Source organism: Nipponia nippon, unplaced genomic scaffold, assembly GCF_047370975.1.
Source record: "Nipponia nippon isolate SJK-2023a ecotype South Korea unplaced genomic scaffold, ASM4737097v1 scaffold_1, whole genome shotgun sequence".
NCBI lineage: Eukaryota > Metazoa > Chordata > Aves > Pelecaniformes > Threskiornithidae > Nipponia > Nipponia nippon.
In genome coordinates, this window is record NW_028262290.1 from 22498096 (window position 1) to 22523904 (window position 25809).

At 42.5% G+C, this 25809-nt stretch overlaps 2 protein-coding genes across 3 annotated transcripts; one reads left to right on the forward strand and one right to left on the reverse strand.

The window, feature by feature from the left end:
* Positions 1-16: 16 nt before the first annotated feature.
* SLC25A32 (solute carrier family 25 member 32) lies at positions 17-16159 on the forward strand. Of its 2 annotated transcripts, XM_087748159.1 has the most exons (8): positions 17-309; positions 3464-3614; positions 4695-4780; positions 5848-6008; positions 12516-12629; positions 13196-13341; positions 14487-14624; positions 14728-16159. In XM_087748159.1, exons 1-7 carry the CDS (start codon positions 126-128, stop codon positions 14620-14622), a joined length of 978 nt encoding a protein of 325 aa, XP_087604285.1. In that variant the 5' UTR covers positions 17-125; the 3' UTR covers positions 14623-14624; positions 14728-16159. The 2 variants fall into 2 exon arrangements, with proteins under 2 accessions (XP_087604285.1, XP_087604283.1); XM_087748157.1 differs by having other exon boundaries at positions 14487-16159.
* On the reverse strand, positions 14584-25809 carry CTHRC1 (collagen triple helix repeat containing 1). The gene is made up of 4 exons (XM_087748170.1): positions 25456-25809; positions 22078-22299; positions 19606-19822; positions 14584-18405 (listed from the first exon to the last, which is right to left on the reverse strand). The coding sequence occupies exons 1-4, from the start codon at positions 25807-25809 to the stop codon at positions 18263-18265; spliced, it is 936 nt and encodes a 311-aa protein (XP_087604296.1). The 3' UTR covers positions 14584-18262.

Here is a 25809-nt window from a genome sequence, read left to right on the forward strand (position 1 = left end):
CTGCTCCCCAGGGCGCCGGGGCGGCAGGCGGGGGGGCGGGGGCGAGCGCCGCCACGCCCCCTGCCCGCGCGCCGCCGCCGCAGCCGCCGCCGCCGTCGTCGTCGCCGTTGGCGTCGCCGTTGGCGATGAGCGCCCAGGGGCCCGCGTGCGCCGTGAGGGAGCCGTCGGCGGCGCCGCCGCCGGTGCCGTCCCTGGTGCCGTCCCTCCTCCGCCACGTGCAGCTGGAGAACCTGGCGGCGGGGCTGAGCGGCGGCGTCGTCTCTACCCTGGTGCTCCACCCGCTGGACCTGGTCAAGATCCGCTTCGCAGGTGAGGCCGTACCGGCCGCCCCCACACGGGCCGGGCCGGGGAGGCTGCGGGCCCTGCGCCGCAAGGCCGCGGTGCCCCAGGCGGGGGCTGCCCCCGCGGGGCCGGGGCGCCTGCCGAGGCGGTGGGTGCGCCGCAGGGAGAGCCCCCGCCCGGCTCCCCCCAGCGCTTGCCGCGGGGGGCTGCAAACACAACCCGTGCTTTGTGCTAGCACATGCCGATCTCACCGAGCTCGCCGTTTCCAAGCCAATGACCTCCCGGCTTTTTTCTCAGGGAGAGGGCAGCCAAACGAGCCCGCACGTTTTTGCCCAAGCCTGTGTGCGGCTACATGACAGCAGGCGCTGGCCTTGGGATAACAGGCCGTAGGCTGAAAGGGACGGCCTCCGGTTCTCTTGCCCCCTGTCCGGAAGCTTCGTCTTCCTGTCATGCCTAGGGACTGTAAAGTGTGCTGTGTGCCGCAGGCTGTTGTCGGGCAGCTTAGAGAGCTGGCCAGGCTTTTCCCTCTCTTTCATGACCACCAGTGTCATAGGACACAGCAAGATTGTCTGTTCTTAACAGGCGGATTGTCCCAAGCTGAAGTTCAAAGTTCACCTTTATACCAAAGATTTTCAACACTCGAAGCGTTAACAATGGTTTAATAATAATCTTGTTGTTAACAGTAGTGTTATTGTTTTGCAGAAAACTCTAACTTGTTTGTTTTTACGCAGGGAAACATGTCAGCTTCTCCCTATTGATTTTGCTGTTAATATGAAAAACGTTGCCCTTTTATCATATTCTGTTTTATAGAGGTTGAAACATTTTGCCGTATCTTTAGATTGTTGTCTTAAATGGATACATGGGTGTTTAAGATCTCAAAAACAAATAGCGAACTATCACAGAGAAGTGTTACAAAATTTAAAGCATTACATTTCCAAACAGACTTTTTGCAAAGCTGGATTTAAACACTTTCTTGCATACCCTAGTGTGCGCACATCCTGGGCTGTATTATGAAGAGCATAGCTAGCAGAAGTGCTCCTTTCTCTCTATTTTGCACTTGTAAGACCACGTCTGAAGTACTGTGTCTAGTTTGGGGCTCACCAGTACGAGGAAGACATTGACATGCTGGTGTGATTCCAGGGGAGGCTGCCAGACTGGTGAAGGGGCTGGAGCACATGACAGGAGGACAGGCTGACAGAACAGGATGGGTTTGGCCTCACGAAGAGAAGGCTGAGGAGAGATATTATTGCAGTCTATGACTATGTGATTGGAGGACACAGAGAAGATGAAGCCAGACTCTTCTTAGAGGTGAATAATTGTAGGGGAAGAGGGAACAGGCACAAGCGGGAACATGGAAAATTCCAGTTATTTCTTAGGAAAAAGGATTTTTACTGTGAGAGTGATCAAATACTGGAAGAGGTTACCCAGAGAGGCTGTAATCTCTTCAGCCTTGGAAACATTCAGGAACCGAATGGACTTGTCCCTGCGTAACCCGATCTAATTAGGTCTGTTTTGAGCAGGGGATTTGATTAGGTGACCTCTGGAGGTCACTTACTGTCACATGCTTGTTTGGGTTGAAAATAACAATTCCTATGTTTTGTCTTCAACCAGGAAGTAAAAGCCGATATCATAAATCAATGTGGTGAAGGTTCTCAGCAGCGTCGTTGACAGACAGACTTGCATTCAGGTCTCCGATTTCCTGTGTTGTTTAATGTGTTTGTAAACCTGATCTAATGGCAGCATGGTAAAAAAATTCAGAAAGGTCTTTGGAAAAGGTCTAGCATTGTTCATTCAGGAGGGAGAAAAGAGGCATTTAATTTGTGTTCTAGTTTTGAGTGATTGTCAAGGTGTTGAGGCCTTGTCACAATGTGCTCAGAAAAAGCATTTTGTCTTTAGTCCTGAAGGCTGTCACAACATGCAGTGCTATACACAGAGTTCGAAGGAGAATGATAATAAATGTGGCACTGAACAGAAAACAGCTGAAATTCATGATTACCAGGATTAATCTTGATGGGGACACAAAAACTACGGTGACTGTAAAACTTTGGGATTAATTTTCAGTAAAAATGCAATCAAGCCTTATGCCTATATTAAGAATGAAAGCTACTGCTGTGTTGGCATCATAGAGTAATTTAGGTCAGAAGAGAGTTCACCTCCTACTCAGATAAGGTCTGCTTAGATGGATTGCTCAGAGTCTTGTCTGCTAGAGTTTTCAGTAGCTCCAAAGATGCCTCTTCAGGCAACTTGTTCCAGTATTTGACCACTCTGATGGAGACAAAGTTCTGGTCAGAATTCCCTCTGTTCCAGCTTGTGTCTGCTACCTCTTGTCATCTCGCCATGCACCATATCACGCATGTCATCAGTAATCAACTTACTGTCTTGCTGTTATGGTAGGAGCAATAGTAGTTACCACTATCAGTTGTGTGAACGTCTGTGTTCTAAATGCAATCTGTGAAATAAACCTTGCATATTTTTTATCTTTTTGACAGTGGTATGTTCTGAATATTTGGGCAACGAGCTGTTTGGTTATTGGGTGGGAGAAGCGTATGCATTTGGTGGTTTCCTGCAAATGAGAATAGAAGGAGAACACAGGAATTTTTGATGGAAATAACCTTTAAGTGTTCTGCTAAAAACTGACTTTGGAATCAATAAGACATGACCCGTTGAAAATATTCAGATCTTTGTAGAACATTTTAAAGAGGAAGATTGAATTTAAGAGTTGTTATTTGGGGCTTGTCTAAACTCCTTATAGAAATGTGTTTTCAAAGACCCCAGACATATCACTTGAAATATGATGCAAAATTGCTGGGGCGCTAAAAAGAAGATACAGAAAACTTCAATTCAAAGCTGCTGCTCACCAAAAATGCACAGCAGTGTATTTATTTAGCCTTGTCAGATTGATGGGAACTTTCCTCTTGCAGAGCTTAAAAGTTCTTTTTCTTTTTTTTAGTTTATTTTTCCTTTTTTTTTTTTTTAAAGTTCTTTAACTCTAGACTTACGAAGCTGTAAATCCCAACTCTTGCATACTTTTAAAAGAATACTTTTAAAATGCAGCTGATCACTTAGGTTTCATGTTCATTTGCAACTTGCTTTGGAGGCTGTGTACTTCTGTGGTGGCTTTTACAGAGCTGAACTTCATGCTTCCTGAAAAGTTTTTCAGTATAATTTCTTTCTTTCATAGTAAGCGATGGACTGGAGCTGAGGCCAAAATACAATGGAATTCTCCACTGTATGACCACTGTCTGGAAGCATGAAGGACTACGAGGCTTATATCAAGGGGTAACTCCAAACATGTTGGGAGCAGGGGCTTCCTGGGGACTTTACTTTTTCTTGTAAGTAGAACTGTAAAATGTGTTGTACCCTGTGCAATGCACTGTTCAGATATACACCGCATCTTCTTTTGGCGGGTGTATAAAAATGTGCTAAGTGGCTTATAAACTTGTGATTCTTTTAGTAAGTCCAGGTCTGTTACCCTTTATTATGGTTTGTTGTTTTAGAATTTAAGCAATTTGCGCCAGAGACCTGTTGCTTTCTCAAGTACAGTGCATTCCCTGGATGCTGTGAAAATACTAAGGAACTTGAGAGATGGTGACATCATTCATGAAGAATCCTTTATAAGTGTCAATACACTGTGCTTAAAACCTCATGAAAAATAAAAACCTAAACTGATGTGTTAAGGATTAGAGAACATGATAAAGTTTTCTACTAAAGATAAATGTTTAACTGATTTTTTAATAATTTTAGTGACAGTTCTTTCATTGTTTTTGTGAGTTGATGAGCTTTGCTTATAAAGCCTGTTTTTTAGTACTCAGTCTTTTCTACTTTATTAGCTGTGTAACTGTGACCTGATTTACTGGTGATCCCTATTACTTGAAACACTTTAGGGAATAGTTAGTTGGTATGCCCATGCAAACCTCACTTGTCAGTTGTCTAGACTCTGTTATTGTTGTACTTCAGTCCTCAAGCTTTGCTGTAGGTTCCTATTGACAGTTCAGCTCCTGTTGACAGTTTCTCAATCCACAAAGACTGGAAACTGGATCAAGAGTATTTCTGAGCTAGAAGATAGATACCTGTCCCTGCTGCTGTCAAGAAAAAGGAGGCTATCTAGCTGGTTTCTTTTAGAAGCTAATTCTTGAGATCTGATAGCTGTGTCAAGATGCAGTCCCATTGATACTGACAGTAATGCTTTATCAATTTAAATTTGTATTACCATAGTTCACTTTAAAGAGCTAACTTCTCAGAGATCAATTAATCAGCTAAACAAAGATAGTTTGCTTAGATATCTGTTTTCAAAGGCTGTGTAGTGCCTAATGTTTTCCATGATCTTCAGTGAGGTGTTTTGTTGTTTTGGGTTTTTTTTAGTGATGTAGATTTGTTTTCACCTTTGCCAAAATACGTTTTACATTTTCCAGTTACAATGCCATCAAAGCTTACAAGAAGGAAGGGAAGCTGGAAAGTCTCAGTGCAACCGAACACCTAGTGTCAGCTGCAGAGGCTGGTGAGTTTAAATGCAAAGAAGATTAATGTTTGCTGCTAGCTTCTCCATATGTTGCTCCCTGCCTTTGTGTGTCAGTGCTGCTTTTTCTTACAGGTGGCAAGTGTAACTGTTCGAGTCCAAATGCAATCATTTATAGTCTGTAAATAAATTAATGATGTCTAAGATGAATAGATGGATCGCTGTGGTCTTTTCAGTTTTGCTCAGAAATAGCAGTTGTCAAAATACCTTTTGACCTTGTTTTCATTGTGTATAAGCATTTTCCATATTTAGTACTATACTGAGTCCCAAAATATAACTGTATAAATCTGCTGATATCAGCTTGTTAACTCATTAAATGTTTAACACTTAGGCCTGGAAAAGAGAAGGCCTATTGAAGTTAATAGAATAAGCGAATTTGTCATTGGTCTTTGGAAATCTTTATCTATAGTCCAAGTTTTCTTAGAAACTAAGGATCTGAAAAATACAATTCTATCAGCAAGACTGTTAATATGTAGTTTCTAACGTATGTTCTTGTACATGCTTCTGTGTTGTATTTAATCTAGGCAATTGAGAAGACTTTTTATTAGGATGTTGGAGCATTCATTTAATGTTGAAATAGAAGGCATATTGTTTGATGTGAAAAATAGTAATGGGTTATTTTACAACTGTATTTTCAATAATCTGTAAAGCTGTAACAGGTTGCTTCTGTTAACCTGTCAATATGATTAAACAAATTTCTCATGACCGAGGTGTCCATTAAATTTTGAACAATTGTATACCCGAAGAATGACTCAGACAATCAGGAGTGGAAAGGTGAGGCAAAAAAGTGGATGTACTAGGAATGTGCAAAAAGCCGTATGCTCTACAGAAGTACCCCCAGCAGGAGTAGGTTGGACTTGATTGTGAGCTTTGAAGGCAGCAAGAGGGAACAATGGTGGGCATAAACTTTGCCTGTTTTAAGTAATATGAGTACTCTTGTAGGATAAGTAGTTTTGTCATTGTAGAAGCCTGTGTTACACTGGACTGAACAAACTGGGACAAGCTTTGGACTTGGCATAACAATCAGTCTAACTTCCATCTGTTCTCAGGAGCCATGACTCTCTGTATTACAAACCCAATATGGGTAACGAAGACACGACTTGTGCTACAATATAACGCTGGTGTTGATCCATCAAAGCGGCAATATAGAGGAATGTTTGATGCTCTTATAAAGATATACAAGATGGAGGGCATACGTGGCTTATATAAGGTAATAAAATTTAAGAAAAATTCCAAGATTGGTTGGCACCACTCAGCAGCATGGTGAGACTTGTAAATACTCGTCTAAAAAAAAAGGCAAGTCATTTTTTGTATTAGCTCACTTACTTTTATTCTGTGAGTCTTCTTTCCCGCTAAAGAACTGCAGTGAAAAGGCTTAATCAGAAGAAAAGCTATTGTGCTGTTGAAATATAGGAAATCACTGAAGAATAGAGTGTAAGCTTTATGGCTAAGCCATCTTCTATTGGGTGAGAGTGAACTACAAACTGCTTTTTAATTTTTTGGAGTCTTCCTATAATTAGAATTTGGATAAGGAGGCCAGCAATAACATAATCTGTCTTGCTGCTAGTGCTTTCTTCCATTTCATCCCTTATCTCTGTCTTTCTGACATCTTGTGGAACATAACATATGACTAAAGTAGTTGCTAATTTTTTCTTCCACAATGGATGGTTTCACAACTGCTCATTTGCCCTCTAGTTATTGAGGTCTGTAATCTGTCATCTCTAGATCCATAAAATTTGCAGACTTCTAAATATGGTCTGCGTATGTGTGGGTTTTTTATTCCCTTTAATTTAGGGAAACAGATGGCAACTGGATTTGGACTTTTTGCCGCCTCCTTCCTTCAGGCCATGACATCAAGATGCATTCATCAGTGCCTGGAAGGTGTGAAGAAACCTATTTCAGTTCAGTCTGGCTCTTCTCCTGCAAGTAATGCTATAGAACAAGAACACTATCTCTTAGGAATTGTCCTGATTACTGAACATTAACTTCTTTTTATTTGCAATGAAAAATATAATCCTTCCTATGCTGAAAGACTGGTATGCCACATGCCAATGAATGCTGACTTATGACACCAGGAACAAGGCACCTTACTTTTTCCTAAATTGAAATTGTCAGGATTTCTGATTTGCCTGCCTGAATGTCTGCTCTGTTCCAGGTAGATAAGTCCTAATTTCTTGCATCTGTTAGGGTTTAAGATGTCCTTCGATTGAGTTACTTTTCAGATTATTTGTGCATGTAGCATGTGTTGCCTTGGGCACTAGACACTTCTTTGTAGTGTTAATCTGCTAGTGGGGAACTAAACCAGGTACTTCTTTTGAAAGAGCAAATTACTTGCTTAAATCTGCAAAGAAGGTGACCTAGATAGGTCCTGAGTGACCCACATAACTATGCACACTGAGCAACTTTCTTTTGATGTCAGGATTCTCTCAGCCTTGTTTGTACTGGGGGAAAAGGCACCTTTTCAGGTGACTCTTTGACTTGTCCATGCTTCAGCCTTCCTCCATTTTCTGTTTTTTGGGAGAGTTTTCATTTTTTCTCTTTCTTGCTTTATTTGAAATTTGACGGCTGAAGTTTTGTTAATTGCCCTGAGTTGCAGGAGCTGTAGTGCACACAAATGTCTTCTTTTTCCTCATAATCTTAATTTCTGATAGAGTTCCTTATAGCAAATAAGAGGATCTCGGAAAATACCACCACAAGTTGGAAATAATCTGGAAGTAGTTTCCTTCTGATTAATTTGAGATTTGAGTGGTATTTCTGTCCAAACAATTCCATATCTTGCTCACTGTTGCACAAGATGCTGTTACTGGTCTGAGCCATTCCTTTCAGTCCTTTGGGGCACAAGACTAGTAATGTCAGGATGTATCGGTCTTTCTAGCAGGGATCAAAGCTGTCTTTATTAGCTCTGTTGGGTATTGTTCATTCATTGAACTATAGTTCGTCTGAAGCTGGGTTCCTCAATAACTTGTTCTTCTTGAACTTGGCCTGGTTGAAAAGACAGGAGCCTTTCCTTCACTGATTACCCCAGTAATCATCTAGTCAATGATCTTCCCCACCCTCCATCCGGTAGGCTTTGTGCTTTGGCCTCCATCCTGCAGATGACTGGGGACAGAGCTGCTCTGCTGCACATCAGGCTGAGGAAAAAGACAGCTTGGGGTTATGTAATTTGAGCATGCCTATAGATCTGTTGGAGATCTGAGCTCTAAAAATTACTTTGCCATGAAGTTGAATGTCATGCAACCATCTCCACATTAAGAGTGCTGTATCGTTCTTTTCAAGCATAAGGCAGGAGAGACCAAACATTGTAACATAATCGTAAGATTGTAGGAGTTGGCACTTTCAGAAAAACACAAAATACCTCTGAGCTCTTGGGAAACTTAGATGTCTAGTCTAGAGTGACTGACTATTAAAACATCAATCAAGAATGCAACTAACGTTCTTCCTGGCCTCCATGCTGCTGTATTTGTATTTTCAGTTTCGTTCTCTTTCAGCGATGATGTAGAAGCAGCAATTAGAAATAGAGCAATGCTTAACAGACAACAGTAAAATAAACAGGAAGTGCAGAAAATGTACGGAAATTAAAGGAAAATATAGAGTCATCAAGACTGAGAATAATAATGCAGTGTGCTAACAACAACAACAACGAAATACTAGCAGTAATGTATGTTCATTACCAAGTTAAATAGATACACTTCTGTATTGTCATTTCACCTTTGGTAGGCAAGATTCTATACTCTGAGGATAAAGTATTTTTTCCAGTCCATTAATGTCTAAGGCACATAGTTCTCTTTATTTTGCTATGCTTTTGCTTATGCTATTTTCCCTCTTCTTGCAAATGTGAAGCTTGTAAGCTAGGTGACTTTCTCTGTCTTTGTACTTGTATATAGCAAAATCCACTGAGATTTGGCCATCTTGATTTTAACTTTAGTCCCAGGTTCTACAGAGAGACAGAAGCATAAATAACTTTCACATAAAAGATGGTACCATTTTTCACCGTGAAGGAATCAAGATGCATAGGGAGATAATGGCATACTTCCAGTGTCTTTCTGCACAAGTTGTCAGAGCAGGGCACTCTGATACTACTGGTCTTTGGCACACTGAGAACCCAAACGAAGACAACACTAAACAGGTTACAAGGAGAATCTGCTGCATTCTTTTGAAACATATAGCAGAGGCTGCTCTGGCATGAGTGCTCTCAAACACTTCAGGCAGCAATGTGAGTACCACATCACCAAATGAGCCCTGTTCCCTGCTTTATTTCCCCTATACACATTTGCCTATGTTCCTTTTCATTGTGATGGGTGACCTTTGAAACACTAACCAGCAGGACATTTTTCTCTTGTCCTAGATCTTCGTCACTTAGAGCTGTTTAAGCCAACTTTAAAATACAATTTTTCTCCCGCTGTCTACTGTTCAGAATTATATGCTTTACCATTTAAATTTCTAATGATATATTTAATTCTGTCTGTTGTTCTAATCCTCCAAAAGAGAATTCGAACAGGACTTCTTTAAGCAACCGTTGATCCTGTCAAGCCCTCATGGCAAAAATCTTCTAAAGATATGTTTTGAATATTAAAGTAAAAAATAACAAAAAGTGCATAAAGTGAAATTATTTTAAAATTTATCTTCACAGTCATATTATAGATGAAAAATAAATATCAAATTCTATCAAATTTTGTGGCAGGAAAGATTTTTGTCTAAAATTGTAAGAATAAGAAAATAGAGTAGGAATATCTTTCAAAAACTTCCTCAGCCAAGGTATTTCATTACTGTGAAGAAATCAGTTTTGCTTTGAAACATTTTTCCATAAGAACACATTGTTTTGTATGATCAATAGAAGCCTGGGCCAGCTCTTATTTTACTGAGGCACATTGGCCAACAGTTGCATTTCTTAATATTGGCCCAACATTAAACGTCCTTCAGTCTTTGGAAGCTTTCCCCATTAGCACAAGACTTAGAGCGTGCTGGTACTCATTTAGCAAGTGTCATCAGCAGATGGTTTAGGACTCTTGGGTGCAAGTTATCCAAACCTGCTGGCTTAAATTTAAGAGTTTAGCAGTCTTAAATTTTGTTTAATATTCTTCTTTTGTTGCTGGGGAAAATATTACCTCATTCTCCTATGATATAAATACATCATTCTAATTCTTTCCAAGTAGAGAGCAATTACTTCCTCTGTCTTTTAACAGTTTTACTGTCTAATCATGGGCAAACGTTTGTGAAGATTTTCCCTGCTATCACACTACATAAATTTCACGCTGTTCCTTGTTCTGTTGACCTAGATAATTTTTTCTTTGATATTTTCAACAGTTTTGTTTTTCTCTGTTCCTCCTCTTCTGTTTTATATTACTGGTTAATTTTCTTTTCTGATCCAGGATTTCTGAAAACCAAAGTTGTCCTTTTCCCTCTGTTGTGGCCCTTTGGCTTCAAACTTCACAAAATTCTATGATTATGCTCACAGTTGACAAAATATAGATGTTTGGTTTAATTCCACTTGTTTTCATTTAGGGAAGTGTTTTTTCTGGTACTTTAGCTAGCCCTTAATGCCATTTGTCAGTTCGTGATGATTAATTCACGACCATTATTTTCTACTGTGAGAAGAAATTAATCCTCATTTATCAAAGAGATCCTAAAAATCACTTGCTGAATGGCTGTAATATTGTAAACTTAAGAAGTCTATAGCATGCAGAGAGAGAGCTAATCTCTGAAGTGGTAGAAGCTCTGTGCAATTCTTATGCCTGCTGTTGTTTTAGGTTTTTTTTTTCTGCAAGTTAGGAGTTTATGAAATAATTATCGTTTTGTCCTGTTATGCTATTCCAGTGGACTCCTACCAGGATCCCTTCTCTTTCTCTTCTGCTTCTCTGGCCTCTTAGTAGTATATTGATGAGTCCTTATTCAACATTCTGGGCTTCTGATTTAGTATTAATACAGAGTTTTGTGTCTGGACACATCTTTTAATTGCTCTGTCTTACCTGAATGGATCATGGCAAATAAGATAAAACTGTTCAATACCAGTATTTTGGGGAAAACTTTGGTTCTTTGAGTCCTTTTACCCACATTTTGATGACTTAACTCCATTATAATTGTCCCTTTGCAACAGTTCTTAGCAAGCTTTTGGCTCCCTTAAGTCATTTCTGGCCAAGATGATTAATTCCCCATTTATTTGTATCTTGCCAGTGTAAGTGACCAACCCTTCAAAAAGGAATTAGTGCTTCCGAGAACCCATTGCAGCTGTCAGCTCATTTTCAATTGAGCTAGTCCTGCTCCTAAAGGATCTCCTGCCTTCTCTTTCTTGTAGAAACACTTCAGAAAATACCTGTTTTCCCCCTTCATTTCAACTTTTTTGAAAGAAGAGTTTTCTGTATATTATTTTCATATTATACTCTTACTGTCCATTACTGCCTCTTACAAATGGGGAAAATTTCCCAGGCTGCTTTGTTACACCTTTGGTCACCTCTGCTGGGCTGCCTTGGGATATGCTCTGAGCAGGGCGAGGAATGCACTCAAACTGATCTGACTCTTAGATTTATTTCTTTAATGTAAATCATCCATAAGTCCTTGTATGAGTTAGCTTTCCATCTGTGCCCTTCAGCTTTCCACTGTGCAAGAGAGAGTGTGTGTGTGTGTGTGAGAGTGAGTGAGTGAGTGAGTGAGTGAGTGAGTCATTGAGGAGCTAGAGCGTGTCCAAAGAAGGGCAACGAAGCTGGTGAAGAGTCCAGAGGACAAATCCTGTGAGGAGCAGCTGAGGGAGCTGGGGTTGTTTAGCCTGGAGAAGAGGAGGCTACAACTACCTGAAAGGAGGCTGTAGCGAGGTGGGAGTCAAGTCTCTTCTGCCAAGTAACAAGCGATAGGACGAGAAGAAATGGCCTCAACTTGTGCCAGGGGAGGTTTAGGCTGGATATTAGGAAAAACTTCTTCACCAAAAGGGTAGTCAGGCACTGGAACAGGCTGGCGAGGGAAGTGGTTGAGTCCCCATTCCTGGATGTATTTAAAAGACGGGTAGACGTGGTGCTCGAGGACATGGTTTAGTGGTGGACTTGGCAGTGCTAGGTTAACAGTTGGACTCAATGATCTTAAGGGTCTTTTCCAACCTAAATGATTCTATGATTCTATATATACACACGCATTTGTTACATGGAAATGTATACATATCGTAGATACACATTTATATATACAGACACACATGCACACACATACATATCTATCTCCAGGACTTAATCACAAGGATTTTTTAGTACCTCTACTCATGATGGCCCTCCTCACTGAGATGCCAGCTTCTCTCATTGCCTTACCAGTCTCAAGTGGGAACTAAAGAGCTTAGTGCCAGTCCCTGGAAAGGGGCAGGCACTGAGCAGCACATTTGCAAGACTGCAGCCTGATTTGTATTCTTACAGTCCTGATCCATGTTACCAGCTTTTTAAGACCTGTGCTTGTGCTCTGTGAGGTGGAGTCCCTAGGCCACTTGTTTCATCTTGCTCACTCATTAGGTGTCTTCAGCCTGTATGTCATTTGGAGAAGAGTAATATTTATGACACTTCTGTGTGATGCTTGCCGTTAAGAATACCAACCCAGAATTGGCTTTGAGTCATACTGCACAGTGACAGTTGTGCAGTCGCAATTTGTAAAGTAATGAAGTGCATATGTATGTGTATAAGCTGAGCTCTGTCAAGTTGTGTAGTTTTTGTGCATTGCTGTTTAACCTTGTTTTATTCCTTTTTTTTAGGGATTTGTGCCTGGTCTGTTTGGAACTTCACATGGAGCACTTCAGTTCATGGCATATGAGGATTTGAAACTGAGATACAACAAGTATAGAAACAGAGTATCAGATACAAAATTGGTACGATTCTTGAGAATGAAAATGTGTTGTGGCATGTGAATAAGTGAAAATTTATTCCATTTGTCTAGGTCGTATAACAGCCAAATGTACAAAATATTGATACATTAATTGGAATGTAGAATATATGGAGGCAAATAATACTTTTTCACTTTTTAGGAACAAGCAACTGGTTAGCGCTGTTTTCCTGTAGGGAAACCAACTTCTTATTTCAGCAAGAGTTTTGAGAATTTTAGAGAGAGGAATGTTTTTTGTCATACTTTGTGGAACCGTAGGTGGTGGTCTTAAACACATGGAAAACTGGTCAGGTGCAAGTTGGGCAAAGGTAGTCACTTTTGCAAGAAGTGTTTCACTTGATAGGAATAAGAGGGCACAACACACGTTTTACAATGAATTACTTGTAGCACTGTGTATAGTAAACATTGCCATTTTTTTTAAATGTGTGTATTATAAGGAGGAAAAATCTAGAGTATTGTTTAGTTCAACATTTAAAAATCAAATAAGATTTTGGGAAATTGGTTAATTTAAACCATACTTAAGGCAAGCCTGGTAATTTTTGTTGCTTTTAGAACACTGTGGAATACATAATGATGGCAGCTGCATCCAAAATATTCGCTGTGACAGCAACATATCCCTATCAAGTTGTGCGAGCTCGTCTTCAAGATCAGCATAATACGTATTCTGGTGTGTTTGATGTTATCCGCAGGACATGGAGGTAGGCATGCAGAATTAAAAACTTACATCTTGGAAAGTGAGTCTTACAGAATCAGAACTTTTTTTACTGGCTTCCATGCTGACTTGCAGAACCAGCGCAGCTCAGTGCAAACAAACTGTTATCTGTACAAAGTCATTTTGTGCAAGGTGCCACTAATAGCAATAGTGTAAGGACAAAGGAGATAGGAGAGGGTCAATGCTAGCCTGCAGGCTTCTGTTGTTTATTCTCCCTTCCTTCTCTCTTCCCCATCACTTACAGGTTAAAAAATAACATTGAGTTAGCTGTTTTGAGGCTCTTAAACAATGAAGTCTCACTTGAACTGCTTTAGATTACCACATACGACAGGAGTGTTGTGCTGCTGAGAGTTGTGGCCAGTCTGAATTCCTGGCAGGAGGAAGTGAGCTAGCCAGAGCTGTTTATACTGATGTCCCTGGGTTACCCTGGGGCCTGACTGCATTTGTAGTCTCGTCCCAGCTTCCCGTAGGACCTTTAGAGAACTGTTACTTCACACCTATGCATATCTTCTCACAAACCCTCTTCCCTCAGCTCTACAGGGCATGTGAGAGTTTTCACACAGAACTCTGTGGTTACTAAGGTTGGTCACCTTTGCAGTATGCAACCAATATTACTCTTGCTTTGGACAATGTTTCTGGGTTGCAGTATATTGCTAGAGAGACGTGAATGGAGTCAGCTAACTCCTGGGGTATTTAGAGGTGCCACCTGAGTGAGTGAATGAGGCTGTGTTGTTACCCCTGGCTCAGAGGCAGTGTAACCATTTTGACTGAAGCCAATTCAAAGCAAAAATAGCTCTGATGTCTCAGCACTGTGCCCTTCAGAAAGATAGTTAATTGCCTCCTACTTAGACAATACAAAAAAACCCCCCAAAAAACCACACCCAAACCCTAGGCTAAATAACTGACCTACAGAATGCTATTCTATGTTCAGAAGAGAAAATGGTGGGTTCAGATTTGATGTATTATGGCTCTTTAAACACTATAGTAAGAAATTATTCTAAAATTGTTATTCCTAACCTGAAGTACCTCTCTCAGTGAGAGCATGAGAAGAAAAATGCTAGGCTTTGTTTTATGTGTGATTTCTATCAAAAGACATTAATTAAAACTAAATGTTTTTCTGTGTCTTTAAAGGAAGGAAGGAATTCGTGGATTTTACAAAGGAATTGTCCCCAATGTAATCAGAGTGACTCCTGCCTGCTGTATTACCTTTGTCGTTTATGAAAATGTGTCTGGTTTTTTACTTGGTTTTAGAAAAGAAAATAATTAAAGGTATGAGCTTGTGTTCATAAGGAATCTATCCTTTATTTTTTATATTTATGATCTGGGAGAGATGTAGTTCAGCAGTGGTTTTTGACACTGTGACTTGATCTAGCATTTTGAGGAAAGAACCTGGAGATAGTAAAACCCTGCCAACATCTCTTCTGCTGAATGTTCCTGTGTTGCTGCCTTCCTCTGAATCAGCCGTGTCTGCTTGAAACAGATGTCTCTGCAACTGTGAAATAATAGCACTGTGACTGGGTGAAGGCAGCTGTGTAGCAGTTCAGTTCGTCCTGGCCTGCCTGGAATAACAGACTAATCTGTTTTGACAAGTCTCAAGGTAACAGTTGGTCAGATTCTACTCCTACAGAAGTGGAAAACTTCATAAAAAAGCAACTCTGGGGTCTGTCAAAACTTTCTTAAATCTTTATCTGAGCCTCATGAAGAAAGTATGTATATAGTTGTTTACAGCAATGTCTTCTGAATCCACCTCTGTGTTCTTTGTCAGATTTTAGGATATGGAATGCTCCAAATTCCATTGCTCATCCAGCACAAAAATGCTGCCTCAGTGGGGTGCAGTTTGGAAACTCAAATTGTTTTTTAAAACAGCTGTCCATTCTTGGGTTTGAATAATTGCCAATCTGATGAAACCCAGTTCTTGTCTCATACCAGGACAGACTTGCATTGTGGTTTTTGGCTTGCTTTTAGCACCAGACCAAAGTGTATGTTGTGTGCATCACTGGCCACTTACTTAATTCATTTTCTCTCTCTTTCCTGCCTGCCCCCCCCCCCTCTCTCCTTCTCTCTCTGACTGAGATTCTGTCTCCATTACTGATACATCTGACCAAATATTACTAAGTGAATGCATATTTGAAAGTAGGCTTACATTTTAAAAATTAGGGTTTTTTTCTAGTAAGCCCATAGTGATGCAGTTTTCAAACCACTGTCATAACAAATATGACCATGCTTATTTTCAATAATATTCTCTGGGGAAAAAAAATCCCGTAGTAGTCTAAAAAAATATTGTGCACAGGACTTGCTTTAAAAAAAAAAAAAAAACAAAAACGTTCCATTAATGTCTTCTGATTTGGTCCAAGGAAAGGACGGTAAGAATATATTGATTGCTAACTTCGTGATAAACTAAGTTACAGTACATCTCAGTAAATTTGTGTAATAATGCTGTTTATTTGCATGCCAATAATTGCTGTCAAGGAGATGTACTTTTTGGAGGTCTGGGTTTGTTTTATTTTTTTAGTTCTTCTTTAAGGAAATACATTACTGGCCATAACATCTGCCTTCTGCTGTTAGTAAGAAGTTATTAAGAAGTATCTAGAAAGTATTACTTAACTAAGGAGGAAATAAGTTGGCAGAGATTATTCAACAAGTAGGGGGAAATAATCAGTTTTGTAAGGAGCACAGAATACTCTCCAGCAAAACACCTGAATAATCACTTAGAGAAGTTTCCTGTTTAACAGAAGACTAACCTAAAGCAGAAACAAGGCTTTTTTATAAAAATTTAACAGATTAGGGAATTGGTTTCAATTTTAAGTTAAAATCCGGAAGACTACAGAAACTGCTTAGTATTTTGAATCTTAATTCAGCAATCCACGTGCTTGTTTCTGTTGATACTATGGCCACATGCCACATTTTGTGTATGCTTAACTTTATTAATAATTTACACCTTCTTCTCCGCGATCCCATCCCCTCTACTCATACCGCTGATAATCTCACCTGAAAAGGGTGTTAGGCCATTATGGCTGGCTTTGGTTTTTATTATGAAAGTTTCCACATGTATTTAGCTGAAGATCAAATTTACTGGAAGTTTACCATGCAAATTACCGTATAGATCTCTAACAGCTACTAACTTCTGTCTTTGGAGGGTGTTTACTTGTTTTTGTGTGTTTTCTAGTATGCAGAATGAATTTAATGGAACACCGAGTTAACTCTGCCACTCAGGGTCCAAAAAATATTCAGAAGACATGAATAAATCATAAGAAAAGAATGAAAGTTGTGCACTTACGACCCTGGATTAGTGTGCTCTAGGCCCAGAACAGCTTACTCATGCTCCAGGATAAATGCAAAGACAGGCTACAAGCATGTACACAATCAGTTACTGTATGTTAACTGACATTCTGTAAATTCACACCATAGCTTAGCTCATAGTAACTTGTTTGTGTTCAGATACCTTAAAACCCATCGTCCAAGCCAATGAAAACAGTACAGTTCTTCGGAGACAAAATACCAGCTCTGTAATTTGCTGGCTTGTGGCAATATCACCCGTAAGCTTGCAGTTGGGAAAGCCTGAATGCTCTCCTAGCTACAGGTGTGTTCTCTAGTATTCTTAACGAAAGCTGCAGACAAGAGCTACCCATTTGAGAGATGCCTGGGGAAAATCTTATAACCTGTTCAGAAAAAAAGCTCAGATTTAATCCTGAATAGCTGAAAAAAAAATCCTTATCTCAGATTTAATGTTTTTTCCTTTTAATTTCTGGGAAGAGTGTAGATTTCTGCATGTTGTACATGCTTTTTCTTGGTTTTTTATTTCATTAATGTAAAATTGATGCTGTAATATAAACATGACTATTGTTTCCCATTAGCATCTGTACAATTTTTAAAAATATTTGAGTATATTACTTGTTGCATTTGGAAGAAAATACTTAAAACACTGAAGCTAATGCTGTGCTGGCATGATCAGTGTTGTCACTTTGTCCAGTCGGGGGGCTGCAGTCAAATAGCTGTGACATCATTCTTTCACTTTACCAGTACGCTTTTTGAAAGCCAAGGCATTTCAACCTGTCTTATTTCTCTATCTTCCAAACTATTTAATATATCTAGCTTTTAATTAACACCAAAGTGATTGTATATATCTGAAAGGCTAAATCCAGGAGAATTATTTTACTGGAGCAATGAAATTCAGTTTTGTAACTGTAAACTTATTTAGTATCTGCATGCTAATAGTGGAGACCAATAACAGATGTTTATACTAAAGTCCAGTCTATCAAGAAGTGAAAGAGGGAAGGAGAGCTTAGATAGTCTATTTTTACTTAGTTATTTAGCACAAGGTATTTAATGCTTACATCATCATCTAGGTCAGAGGTAAGTCACCAGGAGTTTGTTGGGAGACTTAAAGACTGTAACAGCAGAGCATCCTGTTCTGCAGTCAGGCTCGCAGGAGTAGATGTTATGTGTGTTTTCTGAAGGCTAAAGCCAAGATCTGAGTTTACTTTCTTAGAACTTTCTATGAAGTCTTCTAAAAAAATGTATTGTGTATCATAACAACATGTAAAATTCCTTAAACAGTTTGATGATCAATAAAACAGCCTGGATTTTTTTTTTTTTTTTTGTAAAAGGTCTTATTTATTTGATACAAAAAGTTACAGTTAATTCTTAAAATGGTGGTGGTATATTTTCATACATCAAACAAGGAATTAAAAAAGTTAATGAACTTGGTTTTGATATTTATATTCTAAAATGATTATTATAAAAAGCCTCTGCAATGTGCAAAAAAAAGGCTAGACAAACACTACAGATGCAAGAGTTTGGTGCCTTTCAGTCAAATACTTGCATCCAACTCTATAGAAATAAATTCTGAAGAAAATTGTACAAAATTTAAAAAAAAAAAAGGAGAGATTATAAAACGGGAGGAAGAGTTATTTTGGCAGTTCTTCAATGATGATGCGGGAGACTGAATTCCATCCAGTAGAAGCATCTCCCCGTGGATAATCTGAGCAAGTCCCGACCCAGATGGCAATATCCACCAAGCCGGCATTGATCCCTTCGCACAGACCTTCCACTGGCGGGAGACAACAACAGGTTACCTCAGCGGACACAATCACTTTGTGTTTCACAACTGAAGGTGGAGCCAAGTAGTTAAGAACAGCAGTTCATTGCAAGCACATGCTATTTCCTTAAACCTGAATAGCATTTTTAGAAATAAAAACTATTAGTTAGAGATGTGGCAGCATAGGTTAGAGAGTCGTGCGCTGCCTTTATCCATGCTGCTTCTTGACGTCTGTCACAGTACCTGAAGCAGATCACAATCCACAGGATGGCTAAATGGGAGGTATACCTGCTTCTTTAAATGCCCAAATTTACAAACTGGTAGGTGGGATATGGCTTCAATCCCATCCAGCCATCTTTTTAGCAGTGATGAGGAGGGGGGACGGGGACACAACCATACCTGGCTTCCACAGGTAAGCCCTGCAAAGGTGATTGCCACCCTGTAATCTCCACTCCTAATTCACTGCTTCTGTATAAAGTTCCACTCCTGTTGCCCTTTTTTTTTTCCCCACTAGCCCCACTAGTTGGGGGTGGGTTAATGAAGATAGGTGGGTCCCACCCCTTGATGAAAAAAACCTATCATAGCTCTAGACATTAGATTTCATGCAGTCATGAAATAGTGTAGGGAGGAAGATGGAGAAAGAGTATAGACTTGATCCTAGTCCCCTTTTCCTAGTGTCATCTCCTTTTATGTTGAATGACTTCACTAATTTGCCTTTTGCCTAGATATTTCACTTTGGTCGTCCTTTTGTGGCCCACCTGAAATTACAGTAGAAATTCCAGGAGGAATAAGTCTCATGTTATGCACAGATAATGCGCAAATATCAGTATTTTAAGCCAGGATGACACTGTCTACTTGGCAGTAAGGCAGTTTCTCCATATGCTATTACAGCACAGGATGTCTCTGTATTCGTGTTGTAGCAGAGATCAGTAGAACTGTCTGGATAGAAATCTCTCCCATTTCTAAATTGCAGGATGTAAGTACCATGAAAAATACCACAGTAATAAAGTACCACTTAATAAATAAACCTGTTACTATCGATAGTCAACTGTGAGACAGCAGAGTAGGAGTAACAAGTGTTAGCTGGCCACTCTTCGGCCGCTTCCTTCCATCTTTTGACTTTCCAAGGCAGACTGTACTCTCTGCGTTTCGTAACTGTATTTGCTACTGGCTTCTACTCCACCCCTGTTCATGCGGTCTTGGCATACATACCTGAAGAAGTTCGGTGTATATTAATAGTAGAATTCAGCTCCGGGCTTCCTTGATCTAAATATATTATGGCTTCAATAGGAAGTGGCCCAGCACATTCTGCTCCATTAAAAGTAAAGTACCAGCGCTGACAACAGGCATTTTTGCATTTTAGCCGAAGCGATCCACTGAAGAGAACGCGGAGAGCGCTGTTCGAGCGCATCTTTGTAAATGTACATTCCTAAGAGAAGACAAAAATGCTTTGGTAGCAACCTCTGGGTTTGAACCTGTTTATTTTCTATATATTTATGTTTAGGAAATATGTTTATATTTGGGAATATATTGGGAATATATTTATATTTATTTCAGAATGTTTTGGCTATTCTCTTCAGTCCCTTCCCTCTGAAAAAAAAAAAAAAAAAGAAAGAGGTAGAGCCTGGCAAATACCATATGGTGCAAAGATGCAAATCAGAAACAGCACCTTATAGATGGTAATGGAGAAGGGGGATTATGGAAATTCTTAACTTTATTTAGGTAATAGCTGCTGTTAAGTTGGTAACCTAGTTGCCTTCTGGGCTTTACGTACAGGGGTATGACCTGTCTGAAAGCTGCACTGAAGTCCTTGCATGAGAGGACAGTGCAATTTCTGTCTCTGTTACCAGAAATCCTGGATTTAACAGTTATCACAAGATTTGTGAGAGGCTTAAACCCTGATAAAATCTCCACAACTGAAAAAGATGCATTTTCAGGTTTTTAAGAGGTTGCTATTCTGTCTTCAAAATGCTGGATATCATGGGGGTGGGGGAGGGAGGCTAGGGACAGTTCTGCAAGTACAAGGCAGTGAGAAATGTCTACTCAAAAAAGCTGATTCTCACTCCAGCCACAGCAGCAACAAAGTTACTCCAACCAATCTGGGCATTGCTTCGTAGCTGGGATTTCTTCCCCTCTTCTAGGCTTGCACCATTGTGTTTGAAAGTTTTATGCCCAGGGCTGCAGTGGAGGACAGCCTTGGGTTAGTGTGGGCAACACCCGGTAATTCTGCTCCTGAACAACGCTGGTCCTTTTTGCGGTAGCATCCTACCACTGAGTTTCAATGAACAACCATTTTGAAGCAGGAGTTATAAAGACAGGTATAATTAACAGATTAAAGATGTACCTCTTTCCTGTTCCTTATGATTGAAATGGTAAAAACCTTGCCCTATTTTGGGCAAGCTGGAGGTACTTTTTTGGTAGTGTGACTTCCAGCCTTACAGATCTGGTCTTCTAAATGTACTCTTACACCAGCCACATCACTCTTTTGCAACACTATTACAGAAATGAAATGGGCACATAGCTGTGAAACACAGCTGCAATGAATCAGAAGTAGCTACACCTTGAAGTTCACCCTTACATGTAGAAAAAGGCTCCAACAGGCGATCTGTACTATTGGTGCTACCCAGTGCGTAGGGGCAGATCTAGAGCCCGCGGTGGCTGGTGAAGTGCAGCATCCTAAGCAAAGCTAACTTATCATAGAATCATAGAATCGTTAAGGTTGGAAAGGACCTCTGGGATCATCAGGTCCAACCTGTTAACCTCACTGCCTGATCTACCTCTAAACCATGTCCCTAAGCACCACATCCACATGTTTTTTAAATACCTCCAGGGATGGAGACTCAACCACTTCCCTGGGCAGCCTGTTCCAGTGCCTGACTGCCCTTTTGGTGAAGAAGTTTTTTCTAATATCCAACCTAAACTTCCCCTGGCGCAGCTTGAGGCCTTTTCCTCTCGTCCTATCGCTTGTTACTTGGGAGAAAAGACCGACCCCCACCTCGCTACAACCTCCTTTCAGGTAGTTGTAGAGAGCAATCAGGTCTCCCCTCAGCCTCCTCTTCTCCAGGCTAAACAGCCCCAGCTCCCTCAGCCACTCCTCATAAGACTTGTGCTCCAGACCCTTCCCCAGCTTCGTTGCCCTTCTCTGGACACGCTCCAGCACCTCCATGTCCTTCTTGAAGTGAGGGGCCCAAAACTGAACACAGTACTCGAGGTGCAGCCTCACCAGTGCCAAGTACAGGGCCACGATCACCTCCCTGGTCCTGTTGGCCACACTATTCCTGATACAAGCCAGGATGCCATTGGCCCTCTTGGCCACCTGAGCACACTGCTGGCTCATGGTCAGGCGGCTGCCAACCAACACCCCCAGGTCCTTTTCTGCCAGGCAGCTCTCCAGCCACTCCTCCCCAAGCCTGTAGCGTTGCACGGGGTTGTTGTGACTGAAGTGCAGGACCTGGCACTTAGTCTTGTTGAATCTCATGCAGTTGGCCCCAGCCCATCGATCCAGCCTGTCCAGGTCCCTCTGCAGGGCCTTCCTACCCTCCAGCAGATCGACACTTCCACCCAACTTGGTGTCACCTGCAAACTTACTGAGGGTGCACTCAATCTTCTCATCCAGATCATCAATAAAGATATTAAACAGAACCGGCCCCAATACTGAGCCCTGGGGAACACCAGGGAACTTACTGCTATCTTCCCAAGATCGATGCCATAATTAAGTGCACTCCACGAACACTGCTTGAAGTTGGGCGTCCAGGATTCCTCGATGCTCTCACGCATGCACTCGCCCTTCTCGCCCTTCAGCCCGTCCCGTCCTGGGATCCCAGGTGTCCCAGGGATCCCGTTGGCTCCTGGGTTTCCATCCCGTCCAGGAACGCCACTGGGGCCTTGCAAGCACATGCCGTTGTACTGAAACACAGAACAGATCTTGCTGCTTCCATCCATTAACTCAGAGGCTAACCAAGTTAAACACAAACAACAACAACAACAAAACACAAAAACCCCTGCTGTGACACAAGCTAATGGACTGTTTCTGGATCAGCAAGAAAATGGTTCCATAGAGGAAAAAAAAATAAAAAGAAAATATCAAAGATAAGCAGTGCCAGAGAAATTTGCTGTAAATTAGGACACCAATTATTTTATGAAAAGATGCATAAATGCTAGAATTAAGAATTGTCCTAGTGCAAGGATTAAAACCTGTTGGAAAACCTCAGAAGATTCAAAACATTCCAATACATGGTATGTTATACACACATGAATTACATGTTAATAGTTACTTTCTCCTAGCCCACCATGGCTTGTATAACTGTCTCAGCTAATAAGCTTCCATTATTATTTTTTCCTTTTTTTTTAAAGTAGAGAAACTTTTGCATTTCATAGAGAGCAGAGGTTAACACCGGTTTTCTTCTGCCGTCATTCCTGTGGGACAGAATCACGTCGCGATAGTCAAGCCACGCGAGTCGGACCCCAGAGCGCAGAAGGTGTCAGGGCTGATGTGGACATGGGAAGCTGCACCCTGCAATCAGCCTGAACTCAGGATCCCCATCCACAGGGGTGGGAAGGCACCCATGGGATGACAGCACCCTCACGCCCTCCCTAACGTCACAGTATTAGGAAAGGTCAGTTGTTGCCTTCCCAAACTGCATGTTAGCACCCACTGCCTTCATACCTTATCAGATTTGGTTTTGCCATCCTTGGAGAGCAGGTCTGTGCAGCCCAGAGCTCCTTCCCCCAGCAGCATGAGCGCTGGATGCTGGTGGGGAGCCCACGTGCGGGGAGCCGGCGGAGCAGGCACAGAAACATTGAGCAGGGGCTGGCAATCACAGGCCTTTTACTTTAAATGCTCTTTCTCACCTGCTGACTGACTGGTTCCTCCAGTCTTCATCCCAAATCCTCACAGATAACTATATTCTGCTCTTCCCCTTTTTCACACCGATTTCTCTTCATCTGTTTTAAACCACCTAATCCCCGCTTGTTTTAAAAAGAAAGGATCATGCAGCTATTCCCCCTCCTGCAAGTCATGCCACTATCCGCACCGCAGGAGCTGTAAACTACAGCCCCTGTCCTCCCTCCTTTCTCAGACTGGTGAACTTTCTTCTTCTGGGGTTGTTCCTTTTCCTCTGCTTTGGTGCAAAAACCAGCATGGGCATCACAGGCTCGGCTGGAGCCACGCTGCAAATAAAATCAGTGACTATATGAGTTCTAGTAAGAGGTAAGATGAGAGTTGGACTAATGGATGCTGGCATCCCCTTACTACCTTCACCAAAAAAACCCACTGTTGGCATATGGCAGTGGAAATAGTGGGATGTTATAATCAAGAAGGCCACGTATAAAAAAAGTTAGCTGGAGAGAAGGCTGCTTGGCAAAGCACACACCGACCTAAGGACCACGAGAATGATGCAAAGACATTTCTGTTTCACACAGCACTGGTTATCTGCTTTTGCTGCTATTTTCCCGTTGGACTCTATTTGTAGCAGTGACTGGCTCTGGTTTTACATGTGGTTACTCACCACAGAAATCCTGAGGACATGGAAATCAGTGAGAGCTGGGGCCTGGGGCCCACTGAGGCTCAGACCAGCGGCCTCCCCGTCCCCCGGGGCACCAGCGGCACCACGAGGGGCCGGGGCTGCCCCGAGAGCAGAGCTGCCACTGCTGCTGCCTGCCTCCTTCCAGAGAGGGCAGCCTGAGCCGCTGCACACCCAAAAAAATTGATGTGAGCGAAAGAATTACCTGGGCTTCAGGCTCCGCTCCAAATAAATTCATCTACGCTTGCCAAATCAAGTCTTTTTTCATGCTTTCTTAAGCTGGAAATGCATAAAACATCTTTTAAAATGAAAATGTCCACTGAAGGCAGGTTTCCCTCTCAGGCATGCCTTCATTCTGCCCTGGAAGGGCTTTAGCTGAAGCAGTCCGTACAACCGGGCTGTGGCTGACTTGGCTGCCGTCCCTTTACCTGCGCTTTGCCGCCCGCTTTGCTGCACCCGAAAGCACAAAGCAATGCCGGAGAAATGCCCTGCCCAAAGGACCCTAAAATGCCGCTCCGACAGAAAACGTAAGCTCCTCCACGTGTGCAAGCTCTTTATTCTCAATGCAATTCAGTTTCCACAGTAAAAGTGAAAGAGTAATGAGGTGGTGTGAAAGGGAAGGAGCTTTTGCCACCCCTGCTGCTCCCAGCACATCACTTTTGGGGATCTCTCTGGAGATCATGGAAGAAATGGCCATGCCACTGATTTTCTACAGGAGGTGAACGGCAGCCCAGCAGCTCACGGAAACAGCCTCACATCTGCTTTCTACGTTTCAAGGACTGGAAAATCTCCCTCCTTCCTTCTATCCCTGAGATGGGATAGTCCCAATGCATTCAGGTTTCTAGTTGCAATGGAACTGCAAACAGAGGTATGCAGGCCCAGGTGCCAAAGGGAATAATGCATTAATGCGACTCCAAGGAAAAGTGGGTTCAGTGGAGTTTTCACAGCATCGAACGGCTGCTAGAGAGCAGTCCTTTTATTTCTCTTTTTGTAGCTTATTATTCGTTCACTAGCCTTTTAGGAACTAAACCGCATTTACTGCCGACGTCGCAGGGGCGGTGCGCCCCCCGCGCTGCCCCCGCGGGCTGCGAGGGCAGGATCGGCCCCGGGGCAGCCCTCATCCCCGCCGCCGCGCCCCGCCCGCCCTCGCCTCGCCGCTCCGCGATGACTGGGAGCGGAGACTATGCCGGCGCGGACCGCAAACCCCACGGGCTCTGAGCCTGTGTAGAAAACACGAAGACACGCACCCAGCCGCCGAAAACCAGCGGTTTCTGTCAAAGCCCGCCCAACCCTTCCTTAGCATTTTCCCGATTCAGCACAATTAAAAAAAAAAAAAAAAAATCCAGAGAGAACCCAAACGGCGCAGGGAAACGGCGGCGAGCCCGGCGGTGCCCTGCCCGAGGTTTTCGAAAACCGGTGGGTTTTTCGTTTGTTTTTTTTTCCCAATCTTTGCAAGAAAAAAAGCAGCCGCGCGGCTCCTCCGGTCGCCCCCCGCCGGCCCCGGCCCCGGCCCCGCGCCCCGGCCTCCCGCCGCTCTCACCACGTCCACCACCTCCCGCTGGCGAAGCGCCTTCTGCTTCCCCTTCGGGCTCTCGGAGCCGCCGGGCGGCGGGGCGGCCGCCAGCAGCAGCGCCAGCAGCAGCAGCGGGGCGGCGGCGGCGGCGGCGGCCGGGGCGCGGCGCATGGTGCGGGCGGGGGGCGCGGGATGCGCCGGGGCCGGGGCCGGGAGCGGGGCCGGGGCGCCGGAGGCTGCAGCGCAGGGGCCCGTGTCCGCCGCTCTGGGCGGCAGCGCGGGGATAAATGAGCCTTTCAGAGCGCCGAGCCCGAGCTCCCTCCCCGGGGAGGCCGGGAATTTCCATCCTGTAACCGAGCGGGAAGGTCCAGGCAGAGCCAT

Bases quoted from the DNA above. Each gene is read 5' to 3' on its own strand.
- CTHRC1 (XM_087748170.1), bottom strand. From the start codon at position 25,809: ATGGCTCTGCCTGGACCTTCCCGCTCGGTTACAGGATGGAAATTCCCG. The intron at 19,823-22,077 runs GTAAGTTCCCTG...GTCTTCTCTTAG, and splicing joins TCGATCTTGGGAAGATAGCA to GAATGTACATTTACAAAGAT. The intron at 18,406-19,605 runs GTATGTATGCCA...GTCTCCCGCCAG, and splicing joins TATACACCGAACTTCTTCAG to TGGAAGGTCTGTGCGAAGGG.
- SLC25A32 (XM_087748157.1), top strand. From the start codon at position 126: ATGAGCGCCCAGGGGCCCGCGTGCGCCGTGAGGGAGCCGTCGGCGGCG. The intron at 310-3,463 runs GTGAGGCCGTAC...TTTCTTTCATAG, and splicing joins GGTCAAGATCCGCTTCGCAG to TAAGCGATGGACTGGAGCTG. The intron at 12,630-13,195 runs GTACGATTCTTG...TGTTGCTTTTAG, and splicing joins GAGTATCAGATACAAAATTG to AACACTGTGGAATACATAAT.